The sequence below is a fragment of the Macaca nemestrina genome, chromosome 15 (genome assembly GCF_043159975.1).
Source record: "Macaca nemestrina isolate mMacNem1 chromosome 15, mMacNem.hap1, whole genome shotgun sequence".
In the NCBI taxonomy this organism is placed as follows: Eukaryota; Metazoa; Chordata; class Mammalia; order Primates; family Cercopithecidae; genus Macaca; species Macaca nemestrina.
This window is the reverse complement of record NC_092139.1, coordinates 29614291-29640162: the sequence shown is the minus strand read 5'-3', so window position 1 is coordinate 29640162 and position 25872 is coordinate 29614291. Positions and strand designations below refer to the sequence as shown.

General features: G+C 46.8%; 2 protein-coding genes across 11 annotated transcripts in view; one reads left to right on the top strand and one right to left on the bottom strand.

The window, feature by feature from the left end:
- The window catches only part of LOC105496256 (MMP24 opposite strand), a 134878-nt gene that overhangs the window by 92890 nt on the left and 16116 nt on the right, over positions 1 to 25872 (bottom strand). For 2 of the 8 annotated variants that reach the window (XR_011613394.1, XR_011613395.1), the window contains exon 3: positions 23840 to 23930. The exons of 1 other annotated variant lie outside the window; for it this stretch is intronic. The gene's annotated coding sequence lies outside the window, so the exon portion shown is untranslated. Of the gene's footprint in view, positions 1 to 8846; positions 12680 to 13636; positions 23931 to 25872 lie in introns of those variants that run through there. 5 more of the 8 variants (XR_011613391.1, XR_011613393.1, XR_011613396.1 and 2 more) reach the window with 4 other exon arrangements.
- Positions 1 to 25872, top strand: part of LOC105496258 (matrix metallopeptidase 24) — a 52842-nt gene that overhangs the window by 12510 nt on the left and 14460 nt on the right. The window contains exons 1-4 of one of the 3 annotated variants that reach the window (XM_011766493.3): positions 6900 to 7058; positions 10219 to 10367; positions 15961 to 16077; positions 18100 to 18404. In XM_011766493.3, coding sequence (XP_011764795.1) covers positions 6906 to 7058; positions 10219 to 10367; positions 15961 to 16077; positions 18100 to 18404 — 724 coding nt within the window. In that variant the 5' untranslated portion in view covers positions 6900 to 6905. Of the gene's footprint in view, positions 1 to 6899; positions 7059 to 10188; positions 10368 to 15960; positions 16078 to 18099; positions 18405 to 25872 lie in introns of those variants that run through there. The other 2 variants (XM_071079470.1, XM_011766491.3) reach the window with 2 other exon arrangements.

Sequence of the window (25872 nt, the reverse complement as noted above, 5' to 3'; positions counted from 1 at the left end):
TGTGCTAGCTGTTAGGGTGACAATGATGAGGAGGACATATATGCATTTTAGAGTCAAAAGGAAGAGACAGATAATTCAACATGTGGTTACAATACAGTGTGATAAGAATTGTGATAAGGAAACAGATGGGGGACTGACAGGGATGTACAAGGACTTTCTGAAATAGATGTAAGGGTTCAAGACTCCCCAAAGAGAGAGGAAGGAAGAGTGAACTGAATAGAAGGAACAATACGTGTAACGGCCGGGAGAACTGGAACTCACTGGAACACAGAGCACTAGGTGGGGAAAGATAAAAGGGGTTGCAGAGGGAGTCAGGGACCACATCATAAAGGCTGTTGACTGCAGAGATGGAAAGCTCTTAAAGCTACCTCAGGGCATTCACACTTACTGTTCCCCTATCCTGGAACATTCTTTCCTAGTAGCCACAGGGTCCACTCCCTCACTTCCTTCAGATCTCTTGCTTAAATGTCACCTGCTCAAAGAGATTGTCCCTGATCACCCTCCATAAACAGCTGTCCCATCACTCTCCATCTCTCCAACCTGCTCTATCTTCACAGCACTTATTCCCACATGTTTCTTCCACTAGACCGTAACTACTAGAAAGTAACTAGAAAGGTGTTTTGGGTTTTTGTTTTTGTTTCTGTTTTAGACACGGTCTCATTCTGTCGCCCACAGCCCACTGCAGCTTCCAACTCCTGGGCTCAAGGATCTTCCTGCCAGAGTCTCCAGAGTAGCTAGGACTACAGGGGTGTGTCACCACGCCTGGCTAATTTTTTCTTTTTTTCTTTTTTCTTTTTTTTTTTTTTTTGAGACAGAGTCTTGCTCTGTCGCCAGGCTGGAGTGCAGTGGTGTGATCTTGGCTCACTGCAACCTCCGCCTCCCAGGGTCAAGCGATTCTCCTGCCTCAGCCTCCCGAGTAGCTAGGATTACAGGCGCACGCCACCATGCCCGGCTAATTTTTGTATTTCTAGTAGAGACGGGGTTTCACCATGTTGGCCAGGATGGTCTCGATCTCTTGACCTCATGATCTGCCCACCTCGGCCTCCCAAAGTGCTGGAATTACAGGCGTGAGCCACCACGCCTGGCCGTTTTTCAATTTTTTTTTGTAGAGAGGTATCTTGCTATGTTGGCCAGGCTGGGACTAGAATGTTTTTGTTTGCTCTTTTAGCCCTAGCACACAGTACCTGGTACATAGTAGGTCCTCAATAAATATTTATTGAATGAAGGGACAGAAATAAACATTCGATGTTTAGGAGGTAGGACCAACAGTTATTTGGTAAAAGACTAGAGTGCTGTGGCTCACGCCTGTAATCCCAGCACTTTGTGAGGCCAAGGCAGGTGTATCACTTAAGCCTAGGAGTTCAAGACCAGCCCTAGCAACACAGCGAGACTTCGTCTCTACAAAATATTTAAAAAGAAAAATTAGCCAGGCATGGTGGCAAACGCCTGTAGTCCCAGCTACTCAGGAGGCTGATGTGGGAGGATCACTTGAGCCCAGAAGTTCAAGGCTGCAGTGAGCCATGGCTGAGAGCGAGACCCTGTCTCAAAACAAACAAACAAAAAGAAATTGGGATGTGGGCAGTGAAGGAGAGGGAAAAGTCGTGGGTCCTATGAGGCTGCCGGTTTGGACAACTGGGTAGCTGATGGTCCCATACCCTGACATAGCACCAGCGTATTGAGCTCACTATTGTCTGAGATAAGGCATTGCACTCAAGGAGTGCGAGGTTTAGGAGGTCCTGGGAGGGGGAAGGGCTGCCTGTCCAACACTCTGGCCATATGGAATATGCCTGAATTCTGCCATTTCTTAGCTTTAGGGCCCTGGATACAATCATCCCTTGATACCCACAAGGGGTTGCTTCCTGGACCCTCTCAGATACCAAAATCCGTGGATGCTCAAGTCCCTTATAGCCTACCATATCCGCAAGATATCCATGGATATGGAGGGCCAGCTGTAATTACTTAACCTCTTTGAATCTGTTTCCTCATCTGTAAATTGGGAGGTCATAATTCCTGCCTCATGGAATTGTTGCATTCTAGGGTGCCTAGCACAATAGAGTGGCTGTGCTGGGTACTTAGTAGGCATTCTAAAGATGGTAGTTAGTATCATTGTTATTACACTTGGAAGATCTCTGACTGTTAAAAAGTTGTTTTTTTTTTTTTTTTTTTTTTTTGTCCCCCAGGGAATAGACCTGTTTATGAGCCTCCAAAAAAAAAAAAAAAAAGAAACAAAGCAAAGTAAACAAAACCTTGAAAAACAGTGTTTAAACTCAGGGATATCTTTGGGGTCACAGGGCCTGTAATTTCTTTTATTATTATTATTATTATTGTTGTTATTTGTTTTACTTTAAGTTCTGGGATACATGTGCTGAACGTGCAGGTTTGTTACATAGGTATACATGTGCCGTGGTGGTTTGCTGCGCCTGTCAACCTGTCATCTAGATTTTAAGCCCCACATGCATTAGGTATTTGTCCTAATGCTCTCCCTCCCTTTGCCCCCCACCCCTCAATAGGCCCCGGTGTGTGATGTTCCCCTCCCTGTGTCCGTGTGTTCTCATTGTTCAACTCCCATTTATGAGTGAGAACATGTGGTGTTTGGTTTTCTGTTCCTGTGTTAGTTTGCTGAGGATGATGGTTTCCAGCTTCATCCATGTCCCTGCAAAGGACATGAACTCATTCTTTTTTATGGCTGCATAGTATTCCATGTTGTACATGTGCCACATTTTCTTTATCCAGTCTATCATCGATGGGCATTTGGGTTGGTTCCAAGTCTTTGCTACTGTGAATAGTGCTGCAATAAACATACATGTGTATGTGTCTTTATAGTAGAATGATAAAAAGTTGTTTCTTATAATGAGTCAAGATCTCTGTCCTATAATCTCTCATTCTGGTCTTAGTCTTGCCCTCTGTACCAACCAGAATGTCCTCCTTTATGCTCCTGTTCTCCTTAATACAGTCTCCCTTCTCCAACCTAAACACCCCTCATCTGTCCTCCCAGGACATGGTTCCCGGTCCCCTTACTCTCTCGGCCACGCTCCCTTAGTCAAGCTCCAGTTTGTCACAGTCCCTCTGCATATAAAGCCTCTAGAACTGGACTTGAAACTCCCATGCATGTTGAGACCAATGCCTGTTTCCTGTTGCTCACCTCATCACCCTAGATTATGACCTCAGTTGCCCCAACTCTTTCATGGGGATCTTTTATTCTTTCTTCCTCCTTCTAGCCCCTGCTTCCAAATTTGATATCTTCCTGCCTGGTCCTTTTTTGTAGACTTTACCTCTGGCCTTTCTGATAATACCTCCTCGCCCCTTCATTTCTGATCAAACACCTAATCCTGATCATTTTCCTCACTCCTTCTCCAGGCCCGTATGGTCCTGGTTCAGGCTCCCACTCAGCTGTGATGCTCCCGAATGCCCCCTGGAGACCCCACTGTTTTAACTGACCCACCTTTTCCATCCTTCCCCACGGTCATCTCTGTTTCCAGAAGCACTTATCGGCACTGCCAGAGATCTGCCTCTTGCCACCCCCATTGCCACTTCTAACCTCACCACCGCCTCTGCTGTCTGCCACTGTCTTCCCTCTTCTGTCCACATTTTGTTCTCCTTGGTATTCTCTGCTCTCTCTTTTCACTGCCACCACTCCGGGACTTCTCAGCTTTGGCTTCTCAGGAACCCAAATCCTGCCTTCTGGCCGGCAGACCAATCACATCGTATTGTCTATGATCTCTATGTCTTTGGCTCAGTCCAGCTATTTTGGTCTCTGCTTGCATTCTGAGATTTTTCTCACTTTCCTCTGGGTTTACACCTCTTTCCGCACTTAAAGGGTGACAGACATCTTAAGAATTGGCTAACTGAGCTGTAAAGGTTAGACTTCTGACATGGTTGATGATTGATTAATGGATCTAGGTGTAAAGAGATGAAAGCAAGGTCATTCTGTCTAAAAGTGAATGGGACTTTTTTCCTTTAGTGGATTTTATCTCTTTTTTTTTTCAAATGGAACAATGGAACCTATTACCTCATCAAGCAAGGAAGTCAAACCACAATAGCTTGAATTTCAGCAAGTGTTTTTTGAAACCTCTAATAGATACCAGGAATTGTGCTTGGTGCTTTCATGTGTATTACTAAATCTTCCCAAGATGAAATCCCTTCCTTGATATCCAGGCAGTGCCTCCTAGATCAACCGTTCACTCATTCATGAACTCAGTGATTATTTCTTGTGTTAGACACTGTGCTAAATACTATAACAGATACCAAAATAAATATGACACCATCTCTGTTCTCCAGGAATTCAATCTAGTGGGAAAAACAGACATATCCACAGCTGGGTATGATACATTGTGGTAGTTGTGTGTACAAAGTACTGCGGGAGTAAAGAGAGCAACCACTAGCTCTGACAGGGAGAGCTAAGGAAGGTTTAACAAAGGAGGTGACATTTGAGCTAGACCTTGAAGGATGAGTAGGAGTTTGCTAATGTGCTTAAAGAGAATGGGCTTTGGAGGCAGCAGAAAGAACCTGGAACTGTGAACGGCAGAGAGTGCTTTGGACTTGCTATGACTGGAATGTAGTACCCTTGCTCTAGCCTCAGGAGTTCTGCCCAGGGAAGGCAGAGGATTGTCTGGGTCACAGAGAAAGTGAGTGGCAGAGACAGGATTAAGCAGCATGAATTAGAATTGTCTGACCCCTGATCCATCTTCCTTAGCCTCTAATACACACACACACGCACACACACACACACAATGCCAGTCCAACCTCATGTCCTGTTCCCTGGTTTAGATGCTGTCATTTGACTGCCCCCACCCCATTTCCCCTCCTAGGAATGTGCTCGTGGGCTCTGAGGATTGTACCCAGAGAACCTGGTTGGGGAAAACAGAACCTAGAGAATATTAGAGAATACACTAATACTGGCCTAGCCCCACCATGTGTCTGATCCATCCCAGTGTTTAGTTCTGGCCCAGACATTTGCCTATGACCTGAGTCCACAGATCCTGACTCCTGATGTGGCCGGGATAGACTCTGTGATGTTCGTAATGGATCCGGATGGGCTGTGAGATGCTCCTTGCTTGAGTATCCCAGAAAAGGAGCTGCATAAACCAGGTTGCCAGCTTTTCACTGAGAAGGAGCTACTTTTAAGTCCCCAGAGCACTGGAATGCTGGAGCAGGCTTATGTAGAAGACCCCCTGTTCCTCACCTCCTACCATAAGCAGGAATGAGGATTTTTAAATTCCATGCTAGCTTCAAGGTGGATGCTCAAAAAATACTCCACTGGCTGACTGGCTTGTCAGCAGTTATCTGTTCAGAGGTCCCTAGCTACTTCCCAAATGCTGTAATTCATCTTAGTCAAATTTTTAGAGAACCAATAGAGTCCGTTGGCAGATAGGGAGGCACTGGATATAGCTTAGGTTTGTACCACACCTCTTTTGGGGATGTCTTGAGGCAGCTTACAGATTAAAACATAATGTCTTGTGGCTCTACGCCTGTAATCCCAGCACTTAGGGAGGCCAAGGTGGGTGGATCACCTGAGCTCAGGAGTCCAAGACCAGCCTGGCCAAAATGGTGAAACCCTGTCGCTATTACAAATACAAAAATTACCTGGGCATGGTGGCACATGCCTGTAATCCCAGCTACTTGGGAGGCTGAGACAGGAGAATCGCTTGAACCTGGGAGGCAGAGGTTGCAGTGAGCCGAGATAGTACCACTGCACTCCAGTCTGGGCAACCGAGTGAGACTCCATCTCAAAATAAATAAATAAATAAAATTAAATTTTTTTAAAAACCATAATGTCTTTATGTAAGTCTTCGAAGGATGAAACATAAAATTTGGGGGTTGAAGGATGAAAAAAGTAATTGCTACTTCCAAACATCCCCATGCTCAACACATAAGCTATAAATTTGGCTGAAATGTTCCTGGGAGAAAGACAAAAAGGGAAATGCATTGGGTTATCCAGTGTTCCTTTTCTTATACCTTAAAGTATGCAGAATCTCCTATAGGGAAAGTACTTTCCTCAAGCTAAAGTCTAATAGAAAGTAATTGTGTTTGGTCCTAAGAAAGTTGAGTGAGAAGGTGAAGAGTATGTAATTCCATTTAGCCGTCATTTCTCCGCATCCACTCAGCACCAGGCGCTATGCAGTGTCCCCAGCCTTCTGGGAGATGCTGTCATATCCATAAGTCACCCAAGAGAAAGTAGACTTGACTGCAAAAGATGAACTGCCCTCCATAGGACCCACAAGAACTGGCTCTTGGCCCCAGGAGCACATGGGAGGGCAGGATGGCTAGATTTCAAAAAGCAAGAGTCAAATGGCCAGGCACAGTGGCTCACGCCTGTAATCCCAGCACTTTGGGAGGCCAAGGCAGGCAGATCACTTGAGGTCAGGAGTTCAAGACCAGCCTGGCCAACATGGTGAAACCCCATCTCTAATAAAAATACAAAAATTAGCCAGACAGTAGTGGCATGTGCCTGTAATCCCAGCTACTTGGGAGGCTGAGGCAGGAGAATCACTTGAACCGGGGGACGGAGTTTGTAGTGAGCCGAGATCATGCCACTGCACTCCAGCCTGGGTAAGAGAGCAAGACTCTGTCTCAAAAAAAGAAAAAAAAAATCCGCTCAGAATGTGCCATGCTCTCCCACATTTCCAGGCAATTGCACACGCTGTATACTTCAAGGCTTAGCTTAAATCTCATCTCTACCTGGAAGCTGTCCTTGAGTTCCCCTTTCTCTGTGGTGCTCCCCTCCCCACCACAGATAAGACACCCTTCTTTTGTTCTCCCATAGAACTCTGTGCACACCTGCTTTTTAGCATTGTATTTTTACTGTGGGTTTACTTGTCAGTCTCTGAGTTCCTTATTCATCTTTATTTTTTCAGAGCCTCACACAGTGCCTAGCCTGTAGTAAGTGCTCAGTTAATGCTTGTCAAATGCACATAATGAGCAGCTACCATGTCCAGCACTGTCCTGGGCACTGGATGATTAAGCTACGGCCCCTTCCCTTGAGGAGGTTAAAGTCCCAGCACTTTGGGAGGACGAGGAAGAGGAGGAGAAGGAGGAGGAGGAGGAAACTGATATGTAAAGTAATGATTCCAGCGCAATCTTATAATATCTATAATAGGGGATTTGGGGAGCATAGAAAGGAAGAAAATAACTTAGCCTGACACGTCAGGAAAGTCTTCCAGAGGTAGTAATTTATGGGCTGAACCTTAACATATGAAAATTTTTTTGCCAAACTGAGAAAAATATTAGGCAGAGGGAAGAACATGTATTAATACAAAGGCAGGAAAGAGAATCAATATTTAGGGAACTGCAAGTATTGATATTCTGTGCCATCATTTGGAATGGAAAGTATGTTTCAGATCCAATTGTGAGAGACAGAAAGTTGTTACTTTGTTGTATATGTTTCAAGGCTTTATTATTCTGACAATTTTGTTTGTATCATCAGATGGATTTTATCACAAGGCAGTAAAGATGTTATAGTCACCTTTGGTGAAGCAAATAATAACTTATTTATAGTTTCTGATTTATGAAAAACTGTTTCATTTGACTTATAATAAAAGACACATCCATAATTAGCCTGTTCATATAGACACATGAAACAAAAGCTATAGCTAGGAGGGGAATAATGCCATTTCCCCAGGCTCTTTTCCCTTCATTGGCTTATTTGGCATTCAGGATAATCCTCTGAGGATGGGAAACGGGCTTATCTAGATTCGAGCCCAGCATGTAGCTCCTGGAAGTGCTTCTGGGCTCAACAAATACACGGATGTTTTCCTCATTTCCAGCTGATGCCACACATATTTCCTGGTACTCTTGTGTTCCTGGGTCTCCATCCCCTCATGCTTTTGGGTGGGAATAATTTTTTGTTTGCTTTTTGAGACAGAGTTTCGCTCTTTTTGCCCCAGCTGGCGTGTAATGGCATGATCTCGGCTCACTGCAACCTCCGCCTCCTGGGTTCAAGCGATTCTCGTGCCTCAGCCTCCCGAGTAGCGGAGATTACAGGAGCCCGCCACCCTGCCCAGCTAATTTTTGTATTTTCGTAGAGACGGGGTTTCACCAACAGTCAGGCTGGTCTCAAACTCCTGACCTCAGGGTATCCACCCACCTCGGCCTCCCAAAGTGCTGAGATTACAGGCATGGGCCACCATGCCCAGCCGGGAATAATCTTTACTTGCTATCCTTCAGAGTCATTGCTTGTTTGAGCTCCTTCACCCAAGCTTCTTTCAGATTCTCTTGCCTTTTTAATGTTTTTCTCCTCTTTCAAAAAAATCACTCCATGCATAAAACTTAGAAAACAGGAAAGCACAAAAAAGAAGTGCCTCATGATACTATAACCAAAGGATACTCAGTCAATTCTTTCTTATTAAAAAAAAAAAAAAAAAGCTATGATGTCATTTCAGACTTTCAGAAACATTTTAGAGAACAGGACAATTTCTTTAAATATTTATTTATTTACTTATTTATTTTAGAGATGAGGTCTCACTCTGCCGCCCAGCCTGGAGTGCAGTGGCATGATCATGGCTCACTACAGCCTCTTACTCCCGGGCTCAAGCGATCCTCCTGCCTCAGCCTCCCAAGTAGCTAGGAACATGGGTGCACACCAGCATGCACAGCTAATGTTTAACTTTTTTGTAGAGATGGGGTCTTGATATGTGGCCCAGGCTCGTCTCAAACTCTTGGCTTCAAGCCATCCTTTCACCTCAGCCTCTCAAAGCACTGGGATTATAGGCATGAGCCACCACACCCAGCCAACAAAGAATTCTTGAATGCCCCTCACCCAAAACTATTAACATCTAACTATACTTACTTTATCTCTCTCTCTTCTGTCTCTGTCTCTCTCTTTATATATATATAGACATATATGTATATTTCTTTTTTTTTTTTTAAGACAGAGTCTTGCTCTGTCACCCAGGTTGGAGGGCAGTGGTGCAATCTTGGCTCAGTGCAGCCTCTGCCTCCCAGGTCCAACCGATTCTCCTGCCTCAGCCTCCTGAGTAGCCGGGATTACAGGCATGCGCCACCATGACTGGCCAATTTTTGTATTTTTAGTAGATATGGGGTTTCATCATGTTGGCCAAGCTGGTCTCGAACTCCTGACCTCAGGTGATCCTCCAGCCTCGGTCTCCCAAAGTGCTGGGATTTTAGGCGTAAACCACCGTGCCTGGCCATATACGTATATTTCTGAACCCATTTAAGAATAATTTGCTAGCCAATTGTTACCTGGGCCAAACAAAAAAAGAATAAGTTACAGATATTATGCACCCTTATGTCAGCCTCAATACTTCAAGTGTGTATCTCCTAAAAATCAGGAATTCTCCTACATTTTTTTTTTTTTTTTTTTTGAGACAGAGTCTCGCTCTGTCGCCCAGGCTGGAGTGCAGTGGCCGGATCTCAGCTCACTGCGAGCTCCGCCTCCCGGGTTTATGCCATTCTGTTGCCTCAGAGCCCCCCACTTCACCCAGTAGCTGGGACTACAGGCGCCCGCCACCTCGCCCAGCTAGTTTTTTGTATTTTTAGTAGAGATGGGGTTTCGCCGTGTTAGCCAGGATGGTCTCGATCTCCTGACCTCGTGATCCGCCCGTCTCCGCCTCCCAAAGTTCTGGGATTACAGGCTTGAGCCACCGCGCCCGGCCTCCTACATAATTTTTATATATGCCTTTCTAGGTTTTTTTCTATGCATACATCATTTATTCATATTTAAATAAGATCATGCATTGTTTTATTTATATTTATTTATAGTGGCTTGCTTTTCTGGGGGGTAGCAATACATATTGTATATAATCTCCTGCCAACAAATATTCTACAACATGGTTCTTCGTCAGGCTTTGACAGTAGACACAGTGGGTTTCTGGGTGGCAGAACATTTTCAAAATACCTCTCTGTATCACAGAATTAACCGTGCTGTGCTTTTCCATGTCTAGTCCAATATAAGTGGAAAACACTGAATAAATGAGTAAAGAGGCAGGGCAATGGAAAGCTCTGAATTCAAATTTAGTCTTTATTCTGTGGCCAATAGAAATCCAATGAAAGGTTTCTAGCAGGAGAGGACGCCAGTAAAAGCTGCTTTCTGGAGGTTAATTTGACAGTGTCTGCAGGGTGGAGTGAAGGAAGAAGAACTCAGAGCATGAGTCCGGGAGTCACTGGGGTCAAATGATCCCTCGTTTTAAGGGCACATCTCTGCCCAGGTAGAACAGAGCCTTTCCCAGCATAATGCATCCTTTTCTTTCATGTGTCTTTCAGAACTGGTTAAAGTCCTATGGTTATCTGCTTCCCTATGATTCACGGGCATCTGCGTTGCACTCAGGGAAGGCCTTGCAGTCAGCAGTCTCCACTATGCAGCAGTTTTACGGGATCCCAGTCACCGGTGTGTTGGATCAGACAACGATCGAGTAAGATTTGCGTAGGACATTGTGCCTTTGAACTTGCTGGACTTACATTTGGGTTCACATTTTTCATGGCCTGTGTACACCCCATGCCCATCCTCCCTTCCTATCTTTTATTCCTGCAGTGCCATCCTGGGAGAGAATAATCTCAATGTGAGTGGGGGACGTGCTGGGATGGGAGTCCAGCCCTCCCATTAACTTTCCATGTGACCTTGGAGACAAGTTGCTTAACCCTTCTGGACCTCAGTTTCCTTATCAGTACAACGAGGGATTGGGTTGTAGATGGGCTCTTAAATCCCCTCTGGCTCGAATAATTTATCTGTGGGTCACCCTCTGGAGCTCCCTGCAATGTACATGTCTCATAGAATACAGAAAATGCTTGAATGATAATGAGTTGGCTCCACTTTTTCCATTTACCAAACATTTGCTGGGTGCCTGCATGTGCCTGTCATCCGGCCCTCCAGAGGCTCACCATTTAATGACAAATACAGTCATCGAGCCACACCAGTCTAGAGCTCAGAAGGAAACAATGAGTTTTGGGGAGACACTTGGGAGGTAGTAACACTTAGGAGGTAGAAAAAAGCCATGAGGATGGTCAAATCACTCAAGGAGAATGTAAAGATTCACTGGCAGGTGCTGGGGATGGCACCCCACAAAGCTAGCCAGGAAGGGGCAGCCGGAGAGGAAGAAGCCTGATGTGATGATGTGATGCACTGTCATGATGCCACATGGTGTGGGGTGGTCAGTGGGGCCAGCCGCTCCAGAGCCCTCCAACAGAAGCACGGCTGAAAGTTGTCTGCTGGGTTTAGTGACAAAGAGGTTGTTGTTAACCTCAGCAGAATGGTGGAGATGAAGTCAGATTGAAATGGGGAGAAGCGGAGGTGAGGAGAAGAGGTAGCAAGTGGAGGAAAGACATTCAAGAAGCTTGACAGGGAGGTGGGGAGAAATGGGTAGCAGCTAGAGAGGATGAAGTTTTGTTTGTTTAAGAAGGGGGAGTTGAACAGGCTTAAACTTGCTTAAGAAAGCTATGAGAGCTGTTTAAGAAAAGCCATTCACATCATTAAAGCATGGAAAAGAGCAGGAGTGAGTTTCCTAAGGAGGTGGGAAGGGAGGGGAGCCTGAGGCAGGTGGAAGGAGCTAGCAGGGCTGGGTGAGGATGCAGGGGAGTTGGTGGGAGGAGGAACAGGAAATGCACCCAGTTGTGGATCAAGGATCAATTTGACGTAAGTCACTCCTTGACAGAATCATCTCTCTGGGTCTCAGTGTGTTCATATGCAAAGGGGAGTGTTGGATTATGGCTCTAAATTCTAGATTCCACTTTTTTTTTTTTTTTTTTTTTTGATGAAATGGAGTCTCAATCTGTCACCCAGGCTGGAGGGCAGTGGCGCAATCTCAGCTCACTGCAACCTCTGCCTCCGGGGTTCAAGCGATAATCCTGCCTCAGCCTCCCTAGTAGCTGAGATTACAGGCATGTACCACCATGCTGGCTAAATTTTTTTGTATTTTTAGTAGAGACAGGGTTTCATCATGTTGGCCAGGCTGGTCTCGAACTCCTGACCTCAGGTGATCCACCCGCCTCGGCCTCCCAGAATGCTAGGATTACAGGCGTAAGCCACCATGCCCGGCCTAGATTCCATTATTTTAAGCATCTGAGCTTTTAAAACTTGACGAGTCTGGGGTTTTAGGATCCTAAAATCCTGTGTGAACATTTCCTATTCCTAGGATTCTCCGATTATGAGAGTGTGAACTTCTTCTCCTGTGATGATGTGATGTTATTCTGTGATATGGACTCCTTGGCCTTGTGGTCTCCAGAGTGGGCTGGTTAAAGAGAGCCCAGCCACCTTTCAAAGCTGAGGTTATTTTGAGGGCTTTGCACAGGCCTCATGGCAGTGCATCCTGGGGCAGAAGCACTGGTGTCTCTGCTGTGGCACCACCTGGCCTTGGGTTTTACTCTGTTCCAAAAAGCCCCAGGCCTGTTGGATAGCGCTCAGAGAGTGGCAGGTGGATGGTGAAAGGAGGAGGCAGAGGGAACGATCCGAGGGAAAAGGATGGCATTTCCCACTTTCAGTTCTGCCCACACCTCCTTGTAGGAAGGTGGGGGTATTGTGCTCTGGAAGCAGGGGAAGGAGGAAGCCAGTTGCACTTATTAATCCAAGACCTGAGTTGGGGAGTGTTCGGGGTAGAATTTAGAGCCCCAAGTTGCAGCTCCAGCTCTGTGACCTTGGGCAATGGCTGCCTTTCTCTGAGCCTGTTTCCTCCCCTAGGTGCCTTCCAGGTCTAACTCAGCCAGAGGTGGTTCTTGGTTCTCTTCCCAGGGACTGTTAATGAAAGGAAGCTAGATTAGCCATTTAAAGTACTATGTTTGAGTGTCTACCTTGGGAAATGTCACACATTTATTCATTCACCCATTCATTTGGTCAACAACATAGTTCCTCTAGCTCAACTTTGTGCTTAGCAGTGACAGGAAAAAATAAAAGTTCCAAGCTTTGTTAAATTGCATTAATTAATAGTTCATTTTTTTCATTCAACTAAGTTCCAGTCCTGCCTTGCTGATTTCTGTGTTTTGCAAGGTACTGGATTTATCTGTGGATTGTTTCCCTCATCTGTGAAATGGGAATAATAATTTCTGTTACCTCACAGTGTCGTTTTGAGAATCAAACTTTATTTTATTTTATATTTTGAGACAAGGTCTCACTCCCCTCACCCAGGTTGGAGTGTAGTGGTGCGATCTTGGCTCACTGTAGCCTCAACTTTCCAAGCTCAGGTGATCCTCCCACCTCAGCCTCCCTAGTAGCTGGGACTACAGGCACGTACCACCATGCCTGGCTAATTTTTTGTATCTTTAGCAGAGATAGGGTTTTGCCATGTTGCCCAGGCTGGTCATGATCTTCTAGGCTCAAGCAGTCTCCTGCCTCAGCTTCCCAAAGTGCTAGGATTATAGGTGTGAGCTACTGCGCCTGGCCAAGAATCAAACGTTTTAAAAGAATGTGCTGGGTGCAGTGGCTCACACCTGTAATCCCAGCACTCTGGGAGGCCAACGTGGGCAGATCACCTGAGGCTAGGAGTTCCAGACCAGCCTGACCAACATGGTGAAACCCCGTCTCTACTAAAAATACAAAAATTAGCCGGGCATGGTGGTGCACGCCTGTAATCCCAGCTACTACTTAGGAGGCTGAGGCAGATGAATTGCTTGAACTCGGGAGGCAGAGGTTGCAGTGAGCTAAGATTGCACCACTATACTCCAGCCTGGGCAACAGAGTGAGATTCTGTCTCAAAAAAAAAAAAAAAAAGAAAGAAAGAAAGAAAAGAAAAAAGATAAATACCTGAAACTGGGTAATTTATAAAGAAAAGAGGTTTAATTGGCTCAGGGTTCCACAGGCTTTACAGGAAGCATGGCTGGGAACGCCTCAGGAAACTTTCAATCATAGTAGAAGGCAAAGGGGAAACAAGCACGTCATCACATGCCTGGAGCAGAGGGAAGAGGGAGAAGCGGGAGGCGCTCCACACTGTTAAACAACCAGATCTCATGAGAACTCACTCGCTAGCTAACAGCAGAACAGCAAGGGGGAAGTCCGCCTGCATAGCCCAATCACCTCCCAGCAGGCCCGGCCTCCAACACTGGGGATTACAGTTCGACAGGAGATCTAGGCAGGGACACAAATCAAAACCGTATCACCTGGTAACAAACAGATATCAGGATTTACGTAATTTCAGGCACTGAGCTACCTTTTGGGGACACAATGATGAATAGAACATAGTTCCTGTCCTCAATTTACCATTTATTAGAGGAAATAGACCAATAAATTTTAAATCACAACACAATATAATAAGTGCTGCAGATAATTATGTTCCACATCCCACAGTTGTTTAGCCACCTCTTTTTTTTTTTTTTTCTGTAACGGCATTTCACTCTTCTTGCCCAGGCTGGAGCACAATGGCACAATCTTAGCTCACTGCAACCTCCGCCTCCCGGGTTCAAGCAATTCCCCTGCCTCAGCCTCCCGAGTAGCTGGGATTACAGCCATCTGCCACTACGCCCAGCTAATTTTTTTGTATTTTTAGTAGAGACAGGGTTTCACCTTGTTAGCTAGACTGGTCTCAAACTCCTGACCTCAGATGAGCCACCTGCCTCCGCCTCCCAGAGTGCTGGGATTACAGGTGTGAGCCACCACACCCAGCCTGTTTATTCACTTCTTGAACAAGTCTAGTGAAAGAGAATTTGCTGTCTTCATGCTATGCCATTCTACCGTTGGATAGTTGTGATTCATTCAGTCAGTCAGTCAGTCAACAATAATTATTGAACCCCTTCTGTGTCAGGCACTGTGCCAGCCCTGGGGATACAGGCAAGGCTCCTGTCCTTATGGAGCTTAGAATCTGGGGAAAGAGACAAAGAACAAACAAGAAAGCAAATGCATAATCTAAGTTCACGAGTGATAAATCCTGTGAAGAAACATTAAGCAGGGTAAGCAGATAGCAGTGGGTTGGGGCCAGGGAAACTATTTTAGATAGAGAGGACGAGGAAGTCCTCTGTGAAGGGATACTATTTGAGCAGAGACCTTAATGAAGTAAGGGAACAAACCACATGCAGAAGAAGAGTGTTGCAAGTAGAGGGAACAGCAATGCAAAGACCCTGCCATAGGAATAGGCTTAGCATGCTCAAGGAAAAGCAAGAAGGTCGCCATGACTGGAGCTTAGGATATAAGGGGAGAAGGATGACGATGTTCTTGGACAGGTATGCAGGGGCTGGGTCAGGTGGGGCTTTGTGGGTCAGGATGAAGAGTTTGACTTTTATTTTTAGTTTGACTTTTTTTTTTTTTTTTTTTTTTGAGACGGAGTCTCTCTCTGTCACCCAGGCTGGAGTGCAGTGGCACAATCTTGGCTGCAACCTCCACCTCTCAGGTTCAAGCGATTCTCCTGCCTCAGCCTCCTGAGTAGCTGGGATTACAGGTGTAAGCAATGCAGCTGTCTAATTTTTTTTTAAAAATTTTTAGTAGAGACAGGGTTTCACCGTGTTGGCCAGGCTGGTCTCGAACTCCTGACCTCAGGTAATCCACCCGCCTCAGCCTCCCAAAGTGCTGGGATTACAGGCGTGAGCCACTGCGCCCTGCTGAAGAGTTTGAATTTTATTCTAGGTGTTCGGGGAAGTCGTTGGAGGCTTTTAACCAGGGCAGGCTGTGATCTGATGGCATTTACAGAGCATTTTCACATGTACTTTCTCCTTGAAGATGCACCTCCACCTAAGAACAACAATAACTAGAGTTCTCATGTTGCAGAGGAGGAAACTGAGGTTCATGTTGGTTCAGTCACTTGCTTGGGGGTCCTATGACTAGTGGTGGAGCTGGAATTTATCAAGCCCATGTATTCTGATTCTCAGTCTTTATACCGCTATGTCTCCTCATCTATGATTGTGAGTGCATGAATTAATGAATCAATTAGTCAATCATGTTCCTGTTGGGGTCCGTCCGAGCCAGGGTCCCAGAGTGTAGATTGAGGAATGCACATTGCTTTCCAGACTGGAGCTGGGGAATATGCAGTCCCTTCCTAGAGTGTTCAGTGACCACAGTGCATATGCGCGTGTGTGTGTCCTCTCTCTGCCCAGGTGGATGAAGAAACCCCGATGTGGTGTCCCTGATCACCCCCACTTAAGCCGCAGGCGGAGAAACAAGCGCTATGCCCTGACTGGACAGAAGTGGAGGCAAAAACACATTACCTACAGGTGCTTCGACTCCCCCTCTTCCTCCCTGCCTTTGGCTCCCCCCTCACTCTGTTTCTCCTGGCCTGAGTTTCAAAGGCTCACAATGCAGGGGGGCCTGGGGATCAGGCTCACAACACAGGCCAAGGGCCAGGCATGTGGCATCAGCATCAGGTGCTGACAGCCCATAACTTTGTCCTCCTTGTGGCTTCCGTAGGATGCTGTGACTCCAACCTCAGATTTGTTTGGTCCTCTGGGGGTTCTTAGTTGTGCTCTGTTTAGATGCCTATAGTTTTTAGGTTACAGAAAGTGGGGTATGAATGGTTTAGTAACTTTCAGCTGTGACAAAGAACCATGGCTTGCAGTGAGCTATATCATGCCACTGCACTCCAGCCTCAGTGAGAGAGTGAGACTGTCTCCAAAACAAAACAAATGAAACAAAAACCACAAAACAAAACAAAACCATGGCTTAATTCAGTCTCCTTATCACTGCCTGCCAAACCTCATTCCCTCTCATCTGGATCCTCCCACCCCAAAATCCACCTGATGGACTTCACCTGAGATTCCCAACACAGCGTTCCAGTTGTTTCTTAAGGAGTACAAAGAACTGGGACCTGAATCATAATAGTGTCATATTCGACTGTCTGGAGGAACAAAGGGCAGAGCAGGATCCATCTCCAAGCCAGATCAGTGGCCCAAGAACAGAGATGATGGAGCCCATCACAGCAGACTCAAGCACCAGAGTGGGGCTGGGGCAAGGGCCAGGTACTGAGCAGGCTCAGGTGGGGCTGGGGCAAGGGCCCAGGCATGGGCAGGCTCAGGTGATTGCTGGTTGGCACTTCTCAAGGCTCTGCTGTCATCTCAGGTGGATCCCTTGGGTGCAGAGGCAGGACCTGAGACAGAGATCCTTAGAGTTGAACTAAGGGCTCTCCTGCTGACAAGCGCTCCCTACAGAGCAGGACTTTTTTTTTTTTTTTTTTTTTTTTTCCAGAAATCTGACAAGACAAGGAAACTTAAGAATCTAGGTTAGAAACTGAATCGACTCTCGGGTCTCTTGAAGGGGTAAAGTGGATCAAGAGAAAGAAGCACTGGGTTCTAACCCAACTCTGAGTAACTTCTTTCACTCAACTTCTCTGGGCCTCAGTTTCCTTACGTATGGAGTAGGTAGAATAATCCATGCCCCAGAGGGTCACAGGACAGAGAACCCATAACGACAACCCATGATGGTGTTTTGTGAAGAACCATGCAGTATGAACACAGCAACCCTAAAGAGCTAAATCTATAATGGATGAAATCAGATACCGGCCAGCTTCTAGGGAGACAAGCCAAAGATTGGTGCCAAAGATTTTTAAAGAGACTTTTCACTTAAACTCCTATTATTTGAATAGCTTTATAACTTTTATAAACGAAAGTATTTTGTATTAGAAAAAAAACCTTAAAATTCAGAAAATGCTATTTACCAATTTCTTTTTTTTTCTTTTTTGAGACAGAGTCTCACTGTGTTATCCAGGCTGGACTGCAGTGGTGCAGTCTTGGCTCACTGCGACCTCTGCCTCTGGATTCAAGCAATTATCCTGCTTCAGCCTCCCAAGTAGCTGGGATTACAGGCTCACACCACCACGCCTGGCTAATTTTTGTACTTTTAACAGAGACAGGGTTTCGCCATGTTGGCCAGGCTGGTCTCAAACTCCTGACCTCAAGTGATCCGCCAGCCTCGGCCTCCCAAAGTGCTGGGATTACAGGCATGAATCACTGCGCCTGGCCCCAATTTACTTTTTTCAACAAACTAGAGTGGAATCCTTTATTCAACACAGCTTTGCTGGAGATCAAATGGAAAACACTGAGTAAAGCAAAGCCATCTGACTGAGGCAGGGTGGAGATCCAGAGCTCTGCCTGCTCAGCCTCTTCTTCAACCCCTGGGGCAGCTAAGCAGAATTCTAGGGTTCAAATTCAGATCACTGAGCCACATTGTCTCAGATATCTATTTTAGCTCTGCTATTCTCTGACTCTCTGATCTTGACTAATGATCCTCTCCTCTCTCACCAGCATTCACAACTATACCCCAAAAGTGGGAGAGCTAGACACGCGGAAAGCTATTCGCCAGGCTTTCGATGTGTGGCAGAAGGTGACCCCACTGACCTTTGAAGAGGTGCCATACCACGAGATCAAAAGCGACCGGAAGGAGGCAGACATCATGATCTTTTTTGCTTCTGGTTTCCATGGTGACAGCTCCCCATTTGATGGAGAAGGGGGATTCCTGGCCCATGCCTACTTCCCTGGCCCAGGGATTGGAGGAGACACCCACTTTGACTCCGATGAGCCATGGACACTAGGAAATGCCAACCATGATGGTAAGGCCATGAGGGGACAGGGGTTAGTCTTAGGCTGCTCAGTTGTTGGGAAAGAACTTGGAGGACATCTTAGATGAGTTTCCTGCTTTCTAGAGCCTCTTGTCCAAGAACTAAGACCGTAAGAGGGTGGGAACTGTGATTTCTGATAATATTCAACATTCGATCCACCAGAGCCAGGGCCATGGAGATGAGTCAGGTCACTTAGAAGATAGTCCGGTTGGCAGGAGAAAAGTAAGGTTAGACCACGAGTAAGAAGATAAACTAATGAACCAGAGGCTGAAGAAAAAGTTTAAAAGGGGTTGGGCGCAATGGCTCATGCCTGTAATCCCAGCACTTTGGGAGGCCGAGGCAGGTGGATCACCTGAGGTCAGGAGTTCAAGACCAGCCTGGCCAACATGGTGAAACCCTGTCTCTACTAAAAATACAAAAATTATCTGGGCGTGGTAGCAGGTGTCTGTAATCCCAGCTACTCAGGAGGCTGAGGCATGAGAATCGCTTGAACCCAGAAGGCGGAGTTTGCAGTGAGCCAAGATCGCACCATTGCACTCCAGCCCAGGCGACGAGTGAAACTCCATCTCAAAAAAAAAAAAAAAAAGGTTAAAAGGCATTAAAGCTGAAAGTGGGGTCTGAAAGTGGTAAGCTCTGGCCTGAATGATAAGGGCTCCAAAAGCCATCTTATGAATGACACGACTGGCTCCCTCCTTTGTCACCCTCACATGTGAGTATCAGGCCCTGAAATTATTCTGGCATCCTTGGATAATTTACCCTGCACCACTATGGTTCAATGAATATTTACGGAGGCAGAACCAATACCATGCAGCAATACTAATGATACCCTGCAGGTTGCCAAAAAGTTCCTCGTCAATATTTACTCACAAGGCACATGCTTAGTACGTAGGCAAGTGTACATTATTATACCCATTTTTAAGATGAAGAGTTGGGGCTCAACTGGCAAAGCTGAAAGGTGACAATACAGGTATTTAGCCCTGGTTCAACTACTGGCTATGTGATACCCTCAGTCTCCTCGTCTGCAAAGTGAGGGGCTGGATTAGGTGATTGCTAAGGGCCTTCCAACTCTAACAAACATGATACAAAGTCTTGCAAAGACCGAGGGAGCTGAACATTTGAAAAAAATGGCATGATCTCTGTCCTCTGGCAGTCCAAAGTCAGTCTAGCAGGGCAGTTACGTGTGCACATAAGTAACCCTGTCATAGACAGACACTACCCAAGGCTGTAGCAGAGGTACCAAGAAAATACAGTAGGAGTTTGGAGGAAAGACGGACAGAGGAGTGTGGTTTTTGGATTATAATAGATGACAATTAGTGGGTATGCTGGTGTTCTAAGGCCCGTGCCACGTGCTTGCCACCCATTATGTGTGGAAACTATTATATCTATTAAATATATTATAATACATAATGAAATTTATATTAAGCAATATATAAAGTGTAAATATATGATGTAAAATTATTATAGGTAAATATTGTTATCTTCATTTTACAGATAGGTAAACTGAGACACAGAGAAACATTAAGTAACCTACCTAAGGTCCTATAGTTGGTGAATGGTGAAATAAGGCTTTGAACCTGGGCATTATGGCCCTGGAGCCCATGCTTTTAGCCATCATGCTAAGCTTCCATGGTTCTCAAACTGTAGGGCACAGCAGAATCACCTAGAAACTAGAAATCACCTAGAAATTTTCAAGAATGTAGATTCCAGGCCAGGCACGGTAGGTCACACCTGTAATCCCAGCGCTTTGGGAGGCCAAGACAGGTGGATCACCTGAGGTCAGGAGTTCAAGACCAGCCTGGCCAACATGGTGAAACCCCATCTCTATGGAAAACACAAAAATTAGCCAGTCATGGTGGTGGGTACCTGTAATCCCAGCTACTCTGGAGGTTGAGGCAGGAGAATCCCTTGAATCCAGGAGGTGGAGGTTGCAGTGAGTCGAGATCATGCCACTGCACTCCAGCCCGGGCAACAGAGATTCCATCTCAAAAAAAAAAAAAAAAAAAAAAAAAAAAGACTGCAGATTGCTGGCCCCTAACCTCTTGTCATTCTGATTCTCTGGGTCTGGGGTAGGACCTGGGAATCTGCAATTGGTCTAATACATTCCTGGGGCGTTCTGATGCAGGTGTTCCATCACCATGAGAAACGCTGTCTTAATACCTAGAGTTTTCCTACCTGGCCTGATCATAAGAACCAGCGGGGGTTCTTGTTATAAATGTGGATTCCCAGGTCCTTCCCACAGAGATCCTGACTCTTAAGCTGAAACAAGCTTGGGGAACACTGGGCATCCTTTTCTCCTGCCCTGCGGCTGCCCAGGCTGAGAGCAGACTCTCAAAGCTGGTTTCCCCAGAGGCCATGTTTGGTGTCTATAGGTGGGGATCACCTCCTTGAGAACATATCATTGCATGCATCAGGGATTGGCAGCTCTGGGGTTATCTGTCAAAGGTTGGACCAGGAGGTGGTTTGGCCAAGGCTCAGCCTAGGCAAAGTCATGAACCTGTTAAATTGTTCTTTGTCCTCTTCGTTCTTCAGATTTTTGTCCTTTTTCCTATCGAACTCTATTTCCTTTGCCCTGGTGTCTCTCCTGTGTGTCCTGCATGTACTTTCTGGCTCTCTGCGTACCTATTATTTATTTCATTCTTATTTTTGGATGGGTGTCAACAAATGGCTGTCTGTGCTAACAGATAAGATGTGAGGAAAAGAGAACTAACATTTTTGAGGCCCTGTTATGTGCCAGGCACTGTTAGCTGATAAGGTTTTAGTTATATTCCTGATAGAGACAAATGAATGTTCAAAGAGATGTCCAGAGGAGGCAATGGGAAGACACTCCCACTCCTCTGCCCTCCCCTTCTGCCCAGCACTGGGGGTGTGCACTGCCCACACCTGCTCCTTGCTTTTGCAGAACTTGTTGAACCCAGCCCCCAAATCCCAAGAGCTGCTGGTGTGTGTGGGAAGGACCTGGGACCTGTGGATAGGCACCATCCCAGCACTTCTCCCATCTGTCCCACCCCAACTTCCATGAAAGAGTGCCAATTCTGATAGAAATTCCAAGATTGTTGATGTCTTCTTTGGATAAGAATCAGGACTTTGCTCTGCTCTGGAAAACCAAGCAGGAACTGTCCAGATGCAGCTCAGGACCACAGCAATCGACCCCTGGCTGGTGAACTGGAATGCAGTGACGGCAGGTTTTGGGTGAGAGGAAAGGAACCAAAATTTATTGAGCATCCATATATTATCTCATTTAATTTCCACATAGACTCAGCAAAGGGGTGGAGTTTCCTGGGAACTTTTTGAACTTACTAGCTTACTTCTTTTTTCTAAACTCTCATTATGGAAAATTTCAAACTCACAAAAGTAGGAGGAATGATTCTATAATCTCCCAGATACCCATCACCTGCCTCAGCAATTATCACCGCTGTGGCATTCCTATTTATCTACCTTTTTCTGGCTGATGTATTTTTTTTTTTTTTTTTTTTTGAGATGAAGTCTCGCTCTGACACCCAGGCTGGAGTGCAGTGGCACAATCTCGGCTCACTGCAAGCTCTGCTTCCCGGGTTCACACCATTCTCCTGCCTCAGCCTCCTGAGAAGCTGGGACTATAGGTACCCACCACCACGCCCGGCTTTTTTGTATTTTTAGTAGAGACGGGGTTTCATCGTGTTAGCTAGGATGGTCTTGATCTCCTGACCTTGTGATCCACCCGCCTCAGCTTCCCAAAGTGCTGGGATTACAGGCGTGAGCCACCGTGCCCAGCCTGGCTGATGTATTTTAAAGAAAATCTCAGGCATATTAACATTTCACCTTTAAATACTTCAGTATACACCTCTAACAGATAAAGGCTAATTTTTAACATAAGCACACAATCATTATCAAGCCCAACAAAATTAACAATAATTTTTTAAAATCTAATACCCAGTTTGAGTTCACTTTCCCAAAATACCTCAGAAATGTCTTTTATAGTTGTTTGCTTGAATCAGGATCCAAACAAGATCCACACACAGGGCTGACATGTCTCTTAAAGCCCTTTTTATTTAAAACACTCCCATTCTACACACACGTTTCCCTCCATATATTTGTTGAAGACACTGGGTCATGTGTCCTGAGTATAATCATTTGGCATGACTAGAATCAAGTTCACTTTTAATATGTCTCTCTTCCCCATAATTCCAGAATGTTGTTCATTAGATCTACAGGCCTGACTCGATTCAAGTTCAAGTTTTTGGCAAGAATACTCCCTAGGTGGTGCTGGTACTTCCTATTCACATCAGCAAACACATATGATGCAGACTGTCCCACTTTCAGTGATGTTGAAGTTGAGCATTTGCTTCAGGTTGTGTCAGCCTGACCCACCCATTATACAATTCACCCGGAGAACTTAAAAAAAAAAAAAAAAAAAAAAAGATTGCCTACGTCCCAACCCAAACCTCCTGAATCAGAATATCTTCCCCACCTCCTCCATGTGTTTAAAAGGCTCCCCTGGGCCAGGTGCGACAGGAGCACTGGAGTAATCCCAGCACTTTGGGAGGCCAAGGCGGGCAGATCACCTGAGGTCAGGGGTTCAAGACCAGCCTGGCCAACATGGCAAAACCCCGTCTCTACTAAAAATACAAACATTAGCCGGGCATGGTGGTGCATGCCTGTAATCCCAGCTACTTGGGAGGCTGAGGCAGGAGAATGGCTTGAACCCAGAAGGTGGAGGTTACAGTGAGCCAAGATTACGCCACTACACTCCAACCTGGGTGACAGAGTGAGACCCTGTCTCAAAAATAAAAAAGAAAGAAAATATCTTTAAAAGAAAAATAGGGGCCGGGCGCGGTGGCTCAAGCCTGTAATCCTAGCACTTTGGGAGGCCGAGATGGGCGGATCACGAGGTCAGGAGATCGAGACCATCCTGGCTAACACGGTGAAACCCCGTCTCTACTAAAAATACAAGAAAATTAGCCGGGCGAGGTGGCAGGCGCCTGTAGTCCCAGCTACTCGGGAGGCTGAGGCAGGAGAATGGCGTGAACCCGGGGGGGCGGAGCTTGCAGTGAGCCGAGATCGCGCCACTGCACTCCAGCCTGGGGCACAGAGCAAGACTCCGTCTCAAAAAAAAAAAAAAAAAAAAAAAAAAGAAAAATAGGAAATTCACCCCATTGGAAAGTGGCAGAGCCAGGTGTGACCCCAGGACTCTGCATTTTTAAGTCACCACAGGTGGTTCTGCTGCAGGTGGTCCAAGTATTTCCCTCGGTAAAATATGGTGCTTTTGGCACTATTCCATCCCAGGGGCTGTCACCTCGCTCTTCAACACAAAGCTTGTCCTCAAGGAACCCACAGTCCTGGGGCAGCGAGCATGTGCACTAAAAGCGATCATGTGGGTCGGAAGCGGTCAGTGCCATGAAGGCAGTTCAGAGAAACTGCCCGGAGGGCACAGCAGAAGGAGCACTTACCTCCAGCTGGGAAGTCAAGGAAGGCTTCCTGGAAGATAGGTATGGAGCTGAACTTTGAAGGAATCAGGTTATTCCAGAGGGAGGGGCAGCACTGGCAAAAGAACAGAGGCAAAGGGAAATGCTGTCACCTTTTGTGGGGCTGGGGGAGTTAATGAGATGGGAACCACCAAATATGGAGATCCTAAAAGAAAGAAATGAGGTAGAGACAAGGTCCACTTGAGTAGCTGAGTAGACTGCTGGGGACTTGCTCGGAGGCCCAGGGACTTACAGGAACACACCCTATCAGGGGTGCTGGTGCTCACACACAGCTCAACAGGACCCTGCTAATGAAGGGTAATATATCTGCGCCAGGAGCCAGTATGAGCGCATTACACACCCTGCCCCATGAATCTTCACCCCCATCCCTATGACGAAGGTGCCATTGTTCCTTCTGTCTTCCGGAGGAAGAATTTAAAATGTCACACTGCTAGGACATGGCAGAGCTGGGATTCAAAACCAGGCAGTCTGGCTCCCAGAGACTGCATTCCTGACCACTCTGCTTCCCTGCCTCTTACCCTCTTAAAGAGTGAAGGCCCTAACAGCCTCCTGCCCATGGAGCATGGGGTCCTCATAGCAGGCCTCTCCTCCTCATACCTCTGCCTTCACCTTACAAGCTCAGGGAGTCCTCCTGCCCCTGCCCCACTCCCTCCGTCTCCCCTACAGGGGTCTCCTGGATTTCTGTGCAGCAGGATGCTGGCTCCCTGACTCTTCCCTTCCTTCTGGTTCCTGGACCCAACCCACAGGCCTCTTTCCTTTAAGGGGTCACTCCTATTCTCTGCAGCCCCAGAACAGGGGTTAAAAGAGCAAGAGACAAGGCTGCGGACAAAGGTTTCGAGTCCCCCACGGTGCTCAGAGCCCTGTTCCCTGGTTCCCAGCTGATCTCCCTGTGAACAGCCCCTGGGGAAGAGCCTGCTCAGGAGACAGAGGCCCTGAACAGCTTGTCCCAGGTCATAGAACAGCCCAGGAGGACAGCCAGGACTGGACCCCAGGAAGCAGAGCTGCCTTCCGCTGGCTCTAGCAGTTGCTTTTGTTTGGGATGGAGCTCAGAGATGAGCTCACCCTTCCCTGCTGCCAGAGGGGCCAGGACCTGAGGAAGGAGCTGGGGGCGGCCTGGCCCTCTCATGCCAGCAGAAGGCCAGCCCCAGGCTTTTGGCCAACCTTGCACTGATCTTGCCCATCCCCCTTCCTTTCCGTTGCTCAAAGGTAGCTTCACAGAAGACACTGGTGGTGTCAGTAGTGTGGCAGGCATGTACTGCCCGTGGCCTGGGTCTGCCCCATAGGGTTCGTCTCTCTTCCGGAGACCTAAGCCAGAAAGGCCAAACAATCCCCACTCCCATGTGACCTTAGGCCAGTGACGCTGGGGCCGGAGTGGGCAGTAGGACTCCAGACCACCTCCTAGGTTCCTGGCAGCCTCCCTGGACTTAGAGGTGGTAGGAATGGGCCGAGCCATGCCTTAGGGCCAGAAGATAAGAGACAGGGCTCAAGGGGCTACAAATGCCAGAGGTCAAGGCAAGCAAGGGTCTGACACTGGGCAGACAGGAGTCAGGGCTGGCGATCAACAGCCTACCTAAGTCCCTGCCCCCTGCATTTTCTCCCCAAAGCTGTGGTTACTTCATCCCCCTAAGTTCAGGGCTCCTTGTCCTGTCCTAGGCATAATACAGAAGCCCAGGGGAGTTGGCTTTCAGAGGATCTGGTTGCTGGTGCTCCACCGGCCTTGTGCTTCCTTTCTAGTCAATGGGCTTCCTCCAGTAACCAAGCTTCTGTCTAATATAGGATTACAACAGCTGCCACTCTGTGCCACACCACACACTTCACATGTATCTTATTCAACCTCACACAGCCCGGTGAGGTAGGTCTGATGCCCCCGTTTTACGAGTAAGGACACTGAAGCTTAGGGGTAGCCCTGCTGGCCATATTCACAAACCGGCAGGGGAATGAAGGTGATCTGTGCCACTCAGGGGCCCGAGCTCATAACCACCATGCCATGGAGCTGC